The sequence below is a fragment of the Protopterus annectens genome, chromosome 7.part0, assembly GCF_019279795.1.
Source record: "Protopterus annectens isolate FY-2018-M chromosome 7.part0, PAN1.0, whole genome shotgun sequence".
Taxonomy (NCBI): Eukaryota; Metazoa; Chordata; order Ceratodontiformes; family Protopteridae; genus Protopterus; species Protopterus annectens.
Window position 1 is genome coordinate 841,756,312 of NC_056739.1, and position 15,016 is coordinate 841,771,327.

The 15,016-nt window shown below is 39.4% G+C and overlaps 1 protein-coding gene across 1 annotated transcript in view; it reads right to left on the reverse strand.

Annotated features, from left to right (window-relative positions):
• Window positions 1-1,567: 1,567 nt before the first annotated feature.
• Window positions 1,568-15,016, reverse strand: part of IL17RC (interleukin 17 receptor C) — a 564,676-nt gene continuing 551,227 nt past the window's right edge. Inside the window, exon 19 of the mRNA XM_044077385.1 lies at window positions 1,568-3,092. Within this exon, the coding sequence (XP_043933320.1) occupies window positions 2,437-3,092 (656 nt within the window). The 3' untranslated portion in view covers window positions 1,568-2,436. The remainder of the gene's footprint in view (window positions 3,093-15,016) is intronic.

Consider the following 15,016-nt stretch of genomic DNA (forward strand, 5'->3'; position numbering starts at 1 on the left):
CCCTGTGGTGGACCACAAAGTAGTAATTTTCAACTGATGGGTTGCATAGCTTTGCCCAGCACTTCAACTTTTTAACAGAAAATTTTCATATCCCTCAAACAGCAGTTTTTTCTCCATAATCCTAACAAATATCTTTCTGCAAATAAACATGGGTATTATTAGAAATGGTATATAAATAAACTTTCAGAAGATCAACATTTCCAGTTACTGGGGTGGAACTTGAATTGCAGTGTAATCTTCAGTTATGGAATGGAGTTAATAGCTTTACAACCACTGTAATTTTGAGAAAAAATGTTCACAAAGGACAGGTATATACATACATACATATATATATATATATATATATATATATATATATATATATATATATATATATATATATAGTACAAATAGCTTATTGTTTAGTCCATCATTGTGGAAGCTGAGTTTACTCTACAAAAACTGAGTCTTTCAGGCAGATTCTGTGTTAAGGACCAAAAAAAAAAAGGCACTAGATTCAGACTACTGTACAGATCAAATGACCACATTCTCTTCAGTTAGGCTACTTACTATTTCATCTAAGTTTAAAACAGTTTTTTTAATATTCCACAGATGAGCCATTCATTGTTTTATGGTTTATAGCATTACATTTTGGCCACGGCCCGGAAAACAAACATTCCCTTAATATCCTTCACCCACCTTTCCAATTCTGAGTTCTCTAGTGGCTGGGTTACCTTTATTTCAAGAAAACTCTTACTAACTGGTACTTGTATTATAACAATCTTTAGGGAATGCCCAATGAGGTTTACTAGTCTAGTTTGTACAAACATTCATATTTTTATATTTCTGTTGCATTATTATTTTAACATATTGTAATCCTTAGTTAAAGGTAGATTACAAAGGGCTAACACTCCATGTGCAGTTTAGTCAGAAACCTGCATAGTGTTGTATTTTTTTAACCATCTGTTCTTAAGGCTCAAAATATGGATAGCCATATTCTGAACTGATGCTGTTTTATTAGACATTGAGGACTTCCCCCTATTCACAGAAAGGCACTTTTAATCCTTAAATTGATACAAAAGTGTTCCTTTTCAATCAAAAAGCATTTTGCTTTATTTTACAGGGATCATTCTGTTCCCATGTGCAGATCGATCCTGGGCTGGGGTGCCTTCTGTGTGGAGTCTGCATGTCCTCCCTGTGGTCACGTGGGTTTCCTCCGGGTGCTCTGGTTTCCTTCCACATCCCAAAGACATGCTGTAGGTGGATTGGACACTCTAAATTGATCCTAGATGTGAGTGTGTGCGTGTGTGTGCCTTCTGTGGAAGGTTGGGTGCCGGGCTGGCAACTCAACACCGTAAAAACTCCACTGCCAATCATGAGCGGACAGGTAATCTGCTGTGGCGACCCCTGACCAGGGAAAGCCAAAAAAAGAAGAAGATTCTGTTCCCATGTGCCTTAAACCTACATATGTGGAAATCTGAGCTTAATTAATGTTTTAACCATTCCTTTTGTTTTAAAAGCATTTAAGCAATTTACCACCTGAACTTTTCAGCTTGGCATGCTATCTAATGTAAAGCGATACGGAAGCCCATTTCCTCAGTCATTTTTATTTTTCAACTTCATAAAGTTCATAACTTAAATATTCACATTTTTTAATACAGCTTTTTCTTACACTATTTTCATGCCGTGGCACAGACAAATAATTGTGGAGCTTTTACACTTCTCTCCTTCTCTCTCTAAGGTATCCTACTCAGCTTGATAACACCACAACCATCACTAAGTTAGGTGTTTCAGAAAACAGCTGTATGGATTGTATGTGGAAGCCTGAAAGAAATGCCGTCTATCCACACACAATTAATGTTCAGTTACCCAGTGTCCATAAATATATGCAATGATGCAGGACTTCAGATGTGTGCAGTATACCTGTCCGAACGATGGCATGAAAATCAGACCACTAATTTTGTGTCCACCAAAAACATTGGTGGTTATTTTTTTGTCAAATACACAACCTGGCTAGTTATCAGATTTCACACCACAGTGGACCTGTGAAATTCCTTTTAAACGCATGTAAATTGAAAGTGTCTCTTGGCAACTAAATAAACTACGTGTTTACACAAAACAACCACATAAGGAACACCTAGTCACTTCCTCATAAGAACATGTGCTGTTTATAGAATGTGATGACAGATGCAATCAGAACAGCATGCTCCTTATCTCAGTTCTGTAGTGTATTTTGTAAAAAGTTAAGGAAGCTGCATCATAGTGCCAGGTTTTAGGTAAGGAGAGATTCTGTAATGTTTTTAAAGTAGATTAATTTGTACAATGGTACCAGCTGTATCCCAATTTGTCTGTGCAGCACATCTCTGGATATTTGCAGCTCTTTCTGTAATTCAGGCAGAAGTCTCATTAAGAGACCTGCAATACATTGTAGGGTTATTTAACATTCGCTTATAAATATCAAGCTATATCCGAAGATGCCAGTTGCTGCAGCTGCTCTTCTAGTCTGCAATAGTCCTTGTACCAGCTGGATCGCTGCAAATCTCCGCAGGCTTTAATAAGTGGCTGTAGCTCATGCTTCATCTTACTTGACTGCTTTTTGAACACTCTGCCATACGTCTTCACCCTGGATGGCTTTGCAATTTCTACTAGAAATCCACTAAGCTGAGATGGGAGGTTGAAAATGGATATCTGCCTGAAGATTTGTGGAATGTCTTTTTTGTCCAGAAGTTCTTCGAAGTACACTGCCACATAATTTTCCAGCATCTTGCCCTCTATGATGTCTGGCATGATGCAGTTTAGAGATGCCATGAAGGAATCTGCAGGGTCCTCCTGGCCTCTGATGCCCCCTTTGGGGCAACACCACTCCTTGTATTTTGCTACAGCTGCATGTGAGAGAATGATGACAATTTTGCCATTATGTTCCATGATCTTTCTTTTCTGGGCATGGAGCCACTGCAGAGAGCCCATATTGCTCAACTGGATCTTCTTCCAAATATCAGTCACCACAAAAAATCTCATCTCTAGAAGACAGGAAGCAAATTTGTTGACCAAAGTGTCATTCACATTACATTCTGGTGAGCAGAGAATCAGGATATTCTTATTAGTGAACACACCTGTGAGTGAGACAGAAAAAAAGTGTTTTAAGCTGTCATATAGTGAAATAATCAACCATCTTTTATTTATGTTTGCTTCCTAGATAGCTAACTATTTATAAATGCAATACTATGGTTTAGTAATTAGAGTCCTGGTCCCTGGACTGGTGTGTGGAGCAGATACAAATATTAATCTTGGCTGCTGATTTTTCACACTACCTTTAAAAATCCTGAGCATTTATGCCATCAAATTGAGGAAGATAGAATAAAGAGCTGTGTTCCGTTCTAAGTGTTGGCAATTAAATGAAGCAGCCTACCTCATCAGCTTTCAGATCAAGATGCCAGAACATTCACGTGGACAGCAAAATAAAGGTTTGCACAGCACAAGTGACTGCAAATATGATGAAATCTATGCACTTGTATACATGTTGTATAAATTTACTGCAGAGCAGTAGGGGATACTTACAAAACAGAACTAGGCCATCTCATTCTTCTTACTCCATAACCACTGCGACATTAAATGTATCACTGTGAGCAGAATGTCCTAGGGGAGTCTGAATCTCTACTGCAGGCACCACTCTACTGTGATGACAAGGGTCGCTGCTGCTGCTGCTGTCTCAGAGGCTGCCAATAGTCAAAAGTAGTTTGACCGCGGTTGACTATTACAAGGTAAAGATGATGGAACATGGGTACGTTCTTTCAGGAACCTTTATTCATAATTTTTATATTGTCTTGGCAATTGGATCTTGATATTGTCACTCACTGATTCTGTTCTACTCCATGCATGGGACCACAGTGAAGAAGGATATGGATTCTCCTGGAGACTTTAGTATTAGAGCAGGAGGATAGGGATAGAGAGGAATGGTGCTTGTTTGTGGAAATGCTTGAGAAGAGAGGCAGCAAATCCTTATAATCACAGATGCAGTTTCATGGGTAACTAACTAGCTTTTAATGTCCAGATAGCAACCTATGATTTAGCTAGGGAATGGCTCCAAGTAGTGCAAGAAGAGTGTCAGAAATTTGGGAGGGCCTTAGATAACTTGCATACATGTTAATGTACTGAAAAGCACAGCCTCTCACTGACACTGATATGTCTAAGGACACTCAATATTTTTTGGGTTTATCTACTTTTTTTTTTTTTTTTTTTTTTTTGAATGGATTGTTGTAATTACAACCTGAACCACATGGCTAAAGGTAAATTTAACAAATAGTTGAACAGCTATAGAAATCTTAGGTTCATAGGTGAATACTAATGACCACAAGGACCTTTATAATCTTAATCACACAACCCGAATGTATCCCATAAGTTATTGTGCCTCACAGGTTATTCTGATGGGTGTATGTTAGCTAGGGCATGACATAATGGCTGCCTCTGTCCCCCAGAAGCATAAGTGCCAGACATGGGGTGAATTTTCAATTTCCCATCCACTGGTCCAGGTTATACTTGAATAGGGTTAGGGAAGGGCTCTGCTTCACATAGATGGGAAATCTTTTCCAGAGAATGGGATGCATACCTGTCCCTCCAACATGTCCTAGTTACATTGTTAACAAAGTTTAGGTTCTTAGATCTCATAGTTCTGATGCTGTTCTTTCTGCAAATATGTAAAAGGTCCATCAGTGCGGGATCCATGAATGCCTTGTATGCCAGGCATAGATCACCTCTCAGCAGAATAACTTTACTGCCTTAAACACATTGGTCAAAGGCCAGGTTACTCTCCACATGAGTCCTGAAATCCCTGACTACTGGGTCTCTTCTTAGGGGTGTTTATCAGTGAGGTAGTTTCCCAGGCTGGTCAACTTCCCAAAAGGCACTGCAATATATTTCATGAAATGAGTTTTTTAAGCCATGACTTTGGCATCAGTCATTTGTTTGAGTTAGACCTACCTGTAAGATGTTAGTATCTTGGGGGGTAGGGTGGATTCTTTGACCACTTCTAGTTTGCAGTTATGTGGAAACTTGGTCAGCCAGAGGCCCTTAATGTTGGCCTTGACTTCTGAGAAGTGGATGCCAAAGAGAAGCGGACCAAGCACACAGTCCTGAGGAACTCCGCTAGTGACCGGCCTCTTTATGGAAGTGGTTCCTCTGATCCTACCTTCCTGGTTCCTGTTTATGAACCACATGGCTATCCGGTGTTTACACAGGGGTTTATGCCTAATTCTGTGAACTTGTTTATAATGCCTGAATAGGGTATTGTATCAAATGCTTTAGTCAGTTCAAGGTAGGAAGCACCATTTTGCCCTTGTCCATTGCCTTGGTGACCTTTACAAAACAAGTCCACCATATGTAGTAAGCATGACCTGCCTTTGAAGAAACCAGACTTGGTGGGGTCCAATGTCCGAAGGCTTCTTGTATCACTGTTTATTATTGTCATGTTAATTCTTTCCATGGCTTTGCATATGAGACTAGTCAGACTAATGGGTCTGTAGTTCTGGGATCTGTTGATGGCCCTCCCTTGTACGGAAGGATGACCGTTGCAATCCTCGAGTAACATGACACAAAGCTTGTTTGCAGGCTACAACTGAATAGTGACTCAAGTGGTTTTGACAAGTCATACTTCAGGCTATTTAGGAGGTATCATGAGACATTACTGGGCCCACTGAAGTTGTGGTCTTGGCCTTGGAGCACAGGTAGGACCTCCTCCCTATTGATAATTGGAGGGGGTAATGTTAGATGATATTTCTTGGGAGGTAGCTTGGGGGGGGGTGAGTGAGGGTTAAAGCTGGAGCTGAATTTGTTGGCCAGTAGATTTGTTGTATCGCCTGGCTCCATGAATGTGGCTCCATGTACAGTAGTTTAGTACACTGTTGTATGCAGCCTTTGAGGTTACTGACATAACTAAAGAAGGCCTTATGGTTGTTCCTGGCCTGGGAAGCTATCTTTATATCAAAACTGGATTTCATGGACTTGGTAACATCCAAAAAGATAAATACTCTATTACTAATTTTAGTTATGCCTATGACTTTTTTTATTTTATTGTACAATCTGTTTAATTTTCAAATTCCACCAGTATGGTTTGTTTTGGGCTTGCTTCCGGTAGGTACAGCAGCCTCTGTGCTACCAATGACATGGTTGTACAGAGTTTCTGTGACAAATTCTGCAGCACCAAATGTGGGTGGGGTGGGCAAGGACAAACAGAAATGGAAGGCAATGAGTATCACTGTCCACAGTCTAGGCAGGAAAGATTTCTAAACTGTTGGCTTGGATGGGCTAACAGTGTCAGTCACAGAAGCACAGTGAATGGGAGCCATTTCTGTGATATATGCATTCAGGAAGTTATGTGACAGTTGCAGAAGCATAGCATGCAGAAACCATGTCTAGGATGTACATATCTGGGCTACAATGATTAGCAGGTACGTTGCATGGTAGGCACAGAAGCAGGTCTAAGATGCATACATTCTAGCTACAAAGAGCAGTAGGTAAGGTGTGTATTAGTCATGAAAGTAAAGTGCACAGAAAACAATGTGTAGGATCCACACATTCGGGCCACAATGAGCAGGGTGTAAGTTGTGTGGTAAATTCAGACATGGGTGAACTGCTGAACAAGAACAAGGCAGAGAAAAAAACCCTAACCCTGAGTTACCATGACCTGGGAGTTTATATTAAGTACAGGGTGTAAAGCCCCCCCCCCCCAAAAAAAAAAAACATAATTCTATGAGTTGTACACATTACTTTTCTACATTTGTTATGCAAAAATGGCATTCCTAGAGTTGTACGTAGTGTACCTGAGGTCCATTATAGAGTTTACTGGATGGCAGTTACAATAAAATAAGAGATGTGGCTCTCTAGAAAAAGAAATCAATTGAGGAGGCCACAGAAAATGGCAGTAACCTACATAGGAGAAGACCAAGAAAAAAATGGCATTCTAAGAATGTTAAAGTACGGGTGCATTGTTGGTGGAGTATGCTAACATGCTACATTCTAAACATCTTGGCTGCAGTCAGATACAAGAATAGGATAATCTTGGATGCCCTAAGAGGGATCTCATGAAACTGTTAACACTAGAAGTTGCATAAGATAGAGCAGTCCTGGACTTTTTGTTTTGTATATAAAATGGAGAGAGGAATATGGATCTTCATCACAGAACAACTGAACATTAATCACTGTTCTTTACAGTCTGCTTACAAAATGGAGAAAAAAACTCTTCTGATTGGCCAGCATGTCAGCTGTATAACATATATGTGTAAAATGGTGCACTAGCAGCTTAGAAAATGAGCAAGTGTGTTTATCCAGGGCAGACCCCAACCATAAATGTAGATTCTGCTTCCAGTAAAAACCTTGAACTGATCCCTAAAACTAAAACCAAACCAAAAATAAAGAAAATAAAATCATTATACTCAAATTTTATAATTACAACATTCTCTTCATGTGCCCATGGGAGAAATGTTTCTAATATTTATCATTGTTTGGATTACAATTCCCTCTTCCCAGACAGTAGTAGAATCTTCCTGTAACTTACCTTCTTATTAAGGAAAGGCTTTCTCAGACTGCTTTTGAACTTGGCAGGGGGGGGGGGGGGCTAAAGCTAGTTGACAGCATGCATTGTGAAATGTGTAACCAGAGGTGTAGCTAGCTAAGATGACACTCGCACCCTACTTTAAGATGACCCAAAAAACTCTCTTCTTGCCGACACTAGCACCCTACTTTAAGATGACCCAAAAAACTCTCTTCTTGCCTTCCTGTAAAACTGTAGTAATGTACCAAGAAGCGGGCCTGTTACAGGGGGTAGTAATGCACCAAGCAATGGGCCTGCTACAGGTGGTTGCATGCTACTAGCTCACAGTACACCTGCTCTCTGCCACTTGCTTGAAAAGTAAGAGCTCTAATTCCCACTAGCCATATCACTAATTTTCTACGTAGCCCTCCCAAAACTCAATCCTATTAACTGCATAGCTCTACCACAACCTAAACCCTAAATCTAAAACCTCCACCCAGTTTCCAACCTGACTTCTATGTCCCTTACCCTAAACATCTACTTCCCCTCCCTAAATGTGAAACTACTTTCCTGCTCCCTAATCCTAAAACACCGCTCTCTCACCACAATCTTAAAACCTCTCCTTCTCCAAAGAGCTGCTTGCCCAAACTTTTATACTGGAGTTTCTTCATGAGCAGAGGTCACTCCCCATGGCTGCTTGCTTGAACTCCTATGAAAGTTTGAGCATGATAAGCAGACTGTCTGAGCTACAAGGCACTCAAGTCCCTGGCTTTGAGAAGGGGGTTTTAGAGTGCCTGTAGGGAACCAGTTTATGCCACACACTGAGAGTTATACAAAGTGCTTCAGTTATGACCACAAGTGCAATAACAGCATTTGAATGGTGGTAATCCACGACACTTGAGGACAGGATGGAATCTGCTGATGGCCTCCCTTAGCAGTTTGCACCTGGGGTGGCTGCCATCTTTGTCCTACCCTTGCTACACCATTGCATGCGACATCAATAGCTTTTCCATTTGGGATATGACATAAGAATCCTTGTGTACAGGACAATGTATGTGAAACTGCTGTACTCCAGATTTCCAGTGCCCCTTTCCTAACCTGCCAAACGTTGAGGTAGTCTTGGCAACATAGGATAGTACCAGAGTCATTGTTAATAGCAACAAAAAGCAGCTATCGGTCAGCTCCAAGGTACACCAAAAAAATCACTTTTAACAATTTTGAAGCTGTGCATCATGGTAATTAAAATCAATGGTCCATCCTTTCAGCATAATGAAAAGAATAAAATTAATATGAAAAACTGGACAATCCCAGGTCACACTTTTCCCCCACTGAAAACTGAGCACTACAATAGCATGGTTATGCTGCACTGTGCCCTTGATAAAAGCAATTAATAATTTTTATTTCTGTTTTGTCAGCAGTTAATAGTGCAAATTGTGAAATGTGACCTCTTAAAAGATGAGCAGAAATAGCAAAATGATATAAAATAAGGAAAAAATAAACCTCTAACAGTAAATTATTTACATGTTGTTTTGTAAAGATGGTTTATGCACTGTAATGAATAAGGAAATATTTTGGCTGAAGTTATTAGTTTCTTAGCTGTCATGGTTGCTGGGTAAATTACTTAGTAAACAGTGCTCCTCCAGTATTAGTTTACTGGGCAGTGTGAGAGAGATAAAGTAGCTGTTTATCTTAAAATATAGGTGCTGTTATGACAAATTTCATCAAATGCATGCCAATCATGATCTTTAACATTCTAAGCAACAGAACTAGAATGACGAACAGTATTTCAGTTTGCTACAACTGTTGCATTTAATAATAATAATAATAATAATAATAATAATAATAATAATAATAAGCTGTTTACCATTCTGATGGTTTCTCACTTAACTAGGGGCATGATTTATATCTCATAAATAGTTCATTTTATTCAGCATTTTTCTGCACAGGTATAATTAAAGGTCATGAACACACTAACACAACTTAATGAAGAACCTGCATTTCATTTTGCCTGTCTAGAAAAGCCACTAGTCACACCAGCTAACTTCACCACTTCCATCTCACATAACATAGTTTTATGTGAAAACAGGACTTTTGAAAGTGGGTGCTACTGCAGGTGACTTTCTCATACTGTGTGTGCTGCTGTAAGGAGTATTCCCTTATGATGTCTGGCTGCACTGCCTTTTAGAGTATTCTTCTTTCGGCTTTTTCCCAGTTAGGGGTTGCCACAGCGGATCACTATCCGCTCATGATTGGCAGTGGAGTTTTACAGTGTCGAGTTGCCAGCCCGGCACCCAACCTTCCACAGAAGGCACACACCTGCATACACTCACACCTAGGGCCAATTTAGTGTATCTAATCCACCTACAGCATGTCTTTGGGATGTGGGAGGAAACCGGAGAACCCGGAGGAAACCCACACGACTACAGGGAGGACATGCAAACTCCGCACAGAAGGCACCCCAGCCAAGGATCGAACTGGAGAACCTCTTGCTGTGAGGCAGCAACACTAACTGCTGCACCACCGTGGCCACCCATACTGCCTTTTAGAGTATTATTCTTTTGAAATAGTATTTTTTTAGGATCAGCTATAATAGGGAAAGTATGGTAGGAAAACAGGTATATTATACATCGTTTTTTCATCTTAAGCTTATTATAAGTTAACAACCACAGCAAAAGTAGAGTTACAGACTCGGCACTCTTTTTAAATAATTATATTTAATGAATGTAGCTGCTCAGCTTCCTGAATTCATTAAATATTAAGGGACTGTACCTGACTCTCTCTCTCTGTCTTTCTCTCTCTCTCTCAGTGGAAAACTATTAGCACCCCTCACCTTTACATCATTGCAGAGCTAGGCACAATGTCATGAGTACAAGCAGCTGGTTTGCAACCTCGAGGAATACTATTAAGTTTGAGGAAATTTGAAGGCATTTTTAGCCACAGCTTTCATTTCTTTTGGTGGATCACTACATTGTGAGGGCAGACACTCCTCAAGATGATAGAACTGTAACATTGCACATGATATCTAAGGTTGGTCACTGACAAATGTCTTTAGGAAATTAGCACACTGAAAAAAGTTCTCTCTTTTCTCTGGCCCACAGTGAATTGGGCACATTACATTGAGAGTATGGGAGTTCCAAAATATTTTTTTTTGATCAGGTTAACTTTGCTAAATCATACTTATGTGAGCTGCACCCTGAGCAACAGTTATATTTTCATTTGTCATTTGCAAAGTTGTATCATTCAGGTTTAAACTAAGAATGAATAATGCTTCTTTGTTTAAGCCTTAGTAACAAATCAGAAAATTAATTATGCTGGTGAGTGATGTTTACATGATGTAGTGTTAGCATGAGCAAAATATTTCTGTGTTACAGCATCAAACCTTAAACTAGCCTAACACACTTTAACAGTTAAACAAAATGCATAAGTCACTGTCTGTACAATTAAATTAGAAAAATAAGTTTTCAGACAGAATGAAAGGAAAATGTGTATTACTGCATCCCATAAATGAGTTATGTGCTATGCCACAGTTACCAGTCACATTTTTTTGTTTATATAAATCCTTTTTTTGTGGGGGAGGCTGTATAATAGCAACATAATAGACATTATCATAACTTTTTTCCTGCTGCAGAACGTTAATAAAACATTATAAATACTATTGCAAAATATGTTGCATAATTTGCCATATTCTATGGCATCACTCAACAGGGATAGGGTGCTGTTCTGCTGGGATTTACTCACATCTGGCTTTTGGATTTGGCAGTGTCCGTGGGAATCAACCATGCCAGGTTTAAATAAATCTCAGCATAACCCACACCCAGACTTGGTTTATGACTGTAGCAATCAGTCAAATCAATAATTCTGTTTAATTCCCGTGGCTCCTTTAATTTCTAATAAAAAAGGCTGTAAAAGGCACGTGGAAATACAATTACTTAGGTAGAGACAGATCAACCAATGTTTGTAAATGAATGTATAGTTAAATCCGGTCTGGGCATTCTTTTAGCATTCTTTTAGCTGCAGTTTATCATTAAAGATAAGTGACTTAGAAAGTCTGCTGTTTTGAAACTATTTCCGTTAAAAGTAGTTCTTAAATTGACTGAATTACTTAGTGATATTAATAAGGAAGCTGTATCTCTGAATGCATTTTGTATTGCTCTGAATGTGCACTTCACTCTTGCTGGAAGGACTGTTTTAAACTGGAATATAAAGGACAGCTTCACTACAGTGTAGTTACCCTCTTCCAAGAATTAATGTTTCTCCCTGTAATATCATGTAGGTACAATTTACCAAATAAAAATACTTTAATATTTCTCAGTTTTCCAGTTTATATTATTTGCCTGTCACAGATCGTGAAGCTCCTACTGTTTTTTTTTTCCTTAGTCAAACATCACTTTGATTTAGAAAATTTGTCTCAGCAGTCATGGCTTCGAAACTGTACTGCTGCACTGGTTTCAGTCACTCTCCTGCAGCTTTTCATCTTGAGGCTATCTGCTGAGGTCATTATGGGGATTCCAGCATCCCACTTTGCACAGAACTGTACTGGACAACAATGTGTAGGACATGAAATAGCCCGGTTCACTGGTGCTTCTATGGCTATAACAGATTGCATACAAACAAGCAACAGTATTTTTGTAGGCCTCTTCTATATTTTTTTCTTCTTCTGCCCAAGTAAAGCAGAGGGCAGTTTATAGTGGAATATGATCCAGTCTGTGATGACTCCTATTATACCAGTGATACAAAACTGTACTGCAGAGCATAATGGGATTACAGTCAAGAAAATGTGCACAATAATCCATGTTTTACTAGGCTTACTTGTATCCATAAATAGTTTGTGGTTTGATTATGCATTCACTTACTAGACTTCTGTAAGGAAATGAGAATTAGGAATACTTTGGAGGTAGAGACTAGCATTTCTTCTCATGAGCTACAGCAAACCCACCATGCTGAACCAAAGCCAGCTGGTAAAAATAGCCAGGGAGAAAGCATTGCTGATGGTGATTCCAGTGTTTAGCTAGTAGTAGATCCAGGTTCATGGGATTTTCCTTGGCAAAGAGAAATTTTGATCAGTGGACCTGAGTGACCAGGGTTTGTCACTTTGTCTGCTAGACAGTGTATGCTGACTTTTTTGCATCCGAGTGATGCCTCCAGGTGCATCTGCAGTTAACTCCTACTGATGCCTCCAGGAGTCAAATATTGCTTGTTCATATTTGCATCAATAATTCCAAAAACATGCTATGTACAAGGTTTTAAATTATTTCATCTTAAAACTTACACAATGGCAAACAACTGCATTAATATTTGATCTCTGTCTAGTGCAGGTAAATAGGTATTAACTGTTGTTTTTATGATATTAATTTATATGGATATAATTTTCACATTTTTCTAAATACTTCAACAGCCAAGGAACACAGACAGAACTCATTAGCCTCATATGAAAGCTCTCAGCTAGATGAATAAAATGCTGCAGGTAGCATGTGTATAACTTGAGTGGTTGCTGAGATATTGTTAAATTATTTACAAAATATTACAAATGCAATAGTTACTATGCTTACTGTGACTTATAAAATTTGGTTTAAGACCTAGAACCTAAAAAATACTACCACTATAAAAATAGTTTGTGCTGAAGAGTTTGCCATTTATACTTCTTCCATAACCCTCATGGTTCCATAAATATGAACATTTGTTTGAAATGTGAGGACAAAAAGGCTCAGGCTCCACCCATTGCAAGTTATAGAGCAAACTTCCTGAGCTCCGTTGGAGTGAATGCTTATACCTGAATATGAACATTGTAGTAGAGGTGCTATGGGGAAGATCAGGATTATTTGGTAATGAACTGGTGGTGGTCTGCTTTCTCTTTTTTACTGCACTTCTTGTCCAGTTGAATTTTTTTTAATTAGTAAGCAAATACTCATAATTTTGCTTTTACATTTGCTTTAATTTGTTGAAATTTAAGCTTAAGTTGCTTAGCGAGGTGCCTTCGACACTAAATGGCAACCCTTCATGTTAGTTAGACTAGGATTATGGTGCAACAAATTAAGTTAAGTAGTGTTGAGTGCTACTTTACTTTTAGACACACGCGCGCACACACACACACACACACACACACACACACACACCACACCACCACTTGTGCAACTGTACTCTGTCAAAATATTGTCCTTCAGTTGGTTGGTTTTATCGGGATCAGTTGTATTATGTTCCTTTTTTTTCCAGTAAAGGTTTCAGCTTTCTTGACCTGGGCATACTGCCATTTTGGTGTATTTCCAGTTGATTGTCACTGTTCGCTATGGTCTCGTGGCATTGTCTGACACTGGCATCCTTGTCTAACTTGCTCAACAGTTAATGATGGGTATTATATGGAAAGGCAGGTTTATTGAAAAAATTACTCTTAAGAGTGACTGGAAATACTGCCATGGATTTACTGATTGTTTGCTATCTGGCAAGCATCTTTTCATAACTATATTTTTAAATCCATTTTTTTCTCTCAATTCAGCTGACCTTGGTTCCCCTCCTTGATTTCTCTGGATTTCTCAGGTAAGGATAGGGGCTTGTGAGGAGACTCAGATAAGGATAGGGGCTTGTGAGGAAACTGAGATGTCTAGGGACAAGGGCCATAATGCTGTAATGGGGTTTTATACTTTTCACACCCTTTGCATGTACCCAGCAACCTTCCTGATTGTGGGATGTGCAAAGTATGTAAAGCACTGATATGCCCCGAATTCTGCAGGGGGCAGACAGGATGCCCTGCCTACCTACCTCAGCAGCATGTTGCCATTGTTTTCCAATCCACAAGGGAAATCACCCCCCCATAATGAGCATGCCCATAGCTGGAGTTAGGCACCCACCAAACCCACGGCCATGGTGGGGGGGGGGGTTGGCCCCGATTATCTCCCTGCATACAAAGGACCCCATTCATGCAGCCAAACTGTGCAAGGCAGCCACAGGTTTCTGCCTCCTCCTTGCTGCCTGCACTGTAATTTGCAGCACTGAAATGTTTTGTGGTGGTTTTTTTTTGTCCTTGGCTGTAGCTGCCTGTGACGTCGGGTAAAAGCTGCACTCCATCAGGTCCACTTCATTGAATAACTCCACTGAGATTCTTAAATTCATATTTTTGTGCATTAATCAAAGCTGTAAAGCACCTGTGCAGTAATAACTACTGTGGAAAAGTCTCCTGTATGTGCAATCAATATGTATAGTAGTTAGAGTTTAAGAAAATGTGTGTCATATCAATAGTAGCTGTTGTACTGTAGATTGTCTACATGTGGAAATGCCTCCACCTTGAGACAGAGTAATGACATTTTGTTCAACGATGCACAAGTTGTATAGACTGAATGACAATGAAGTTCACTTTGACTTGACTTGAAGCAAGGATCTGATTGGTTGCAGCAGCCAGGAGCTAGGGAATAGAGATGTCTTGTAAGGTAGACTAAAGACAGCTTACTTATGATGACCCTTTTTCATGAAGAAACATAATGTTTTACAGCCTTTAAAACACAACATTGCCACTATTAAAAA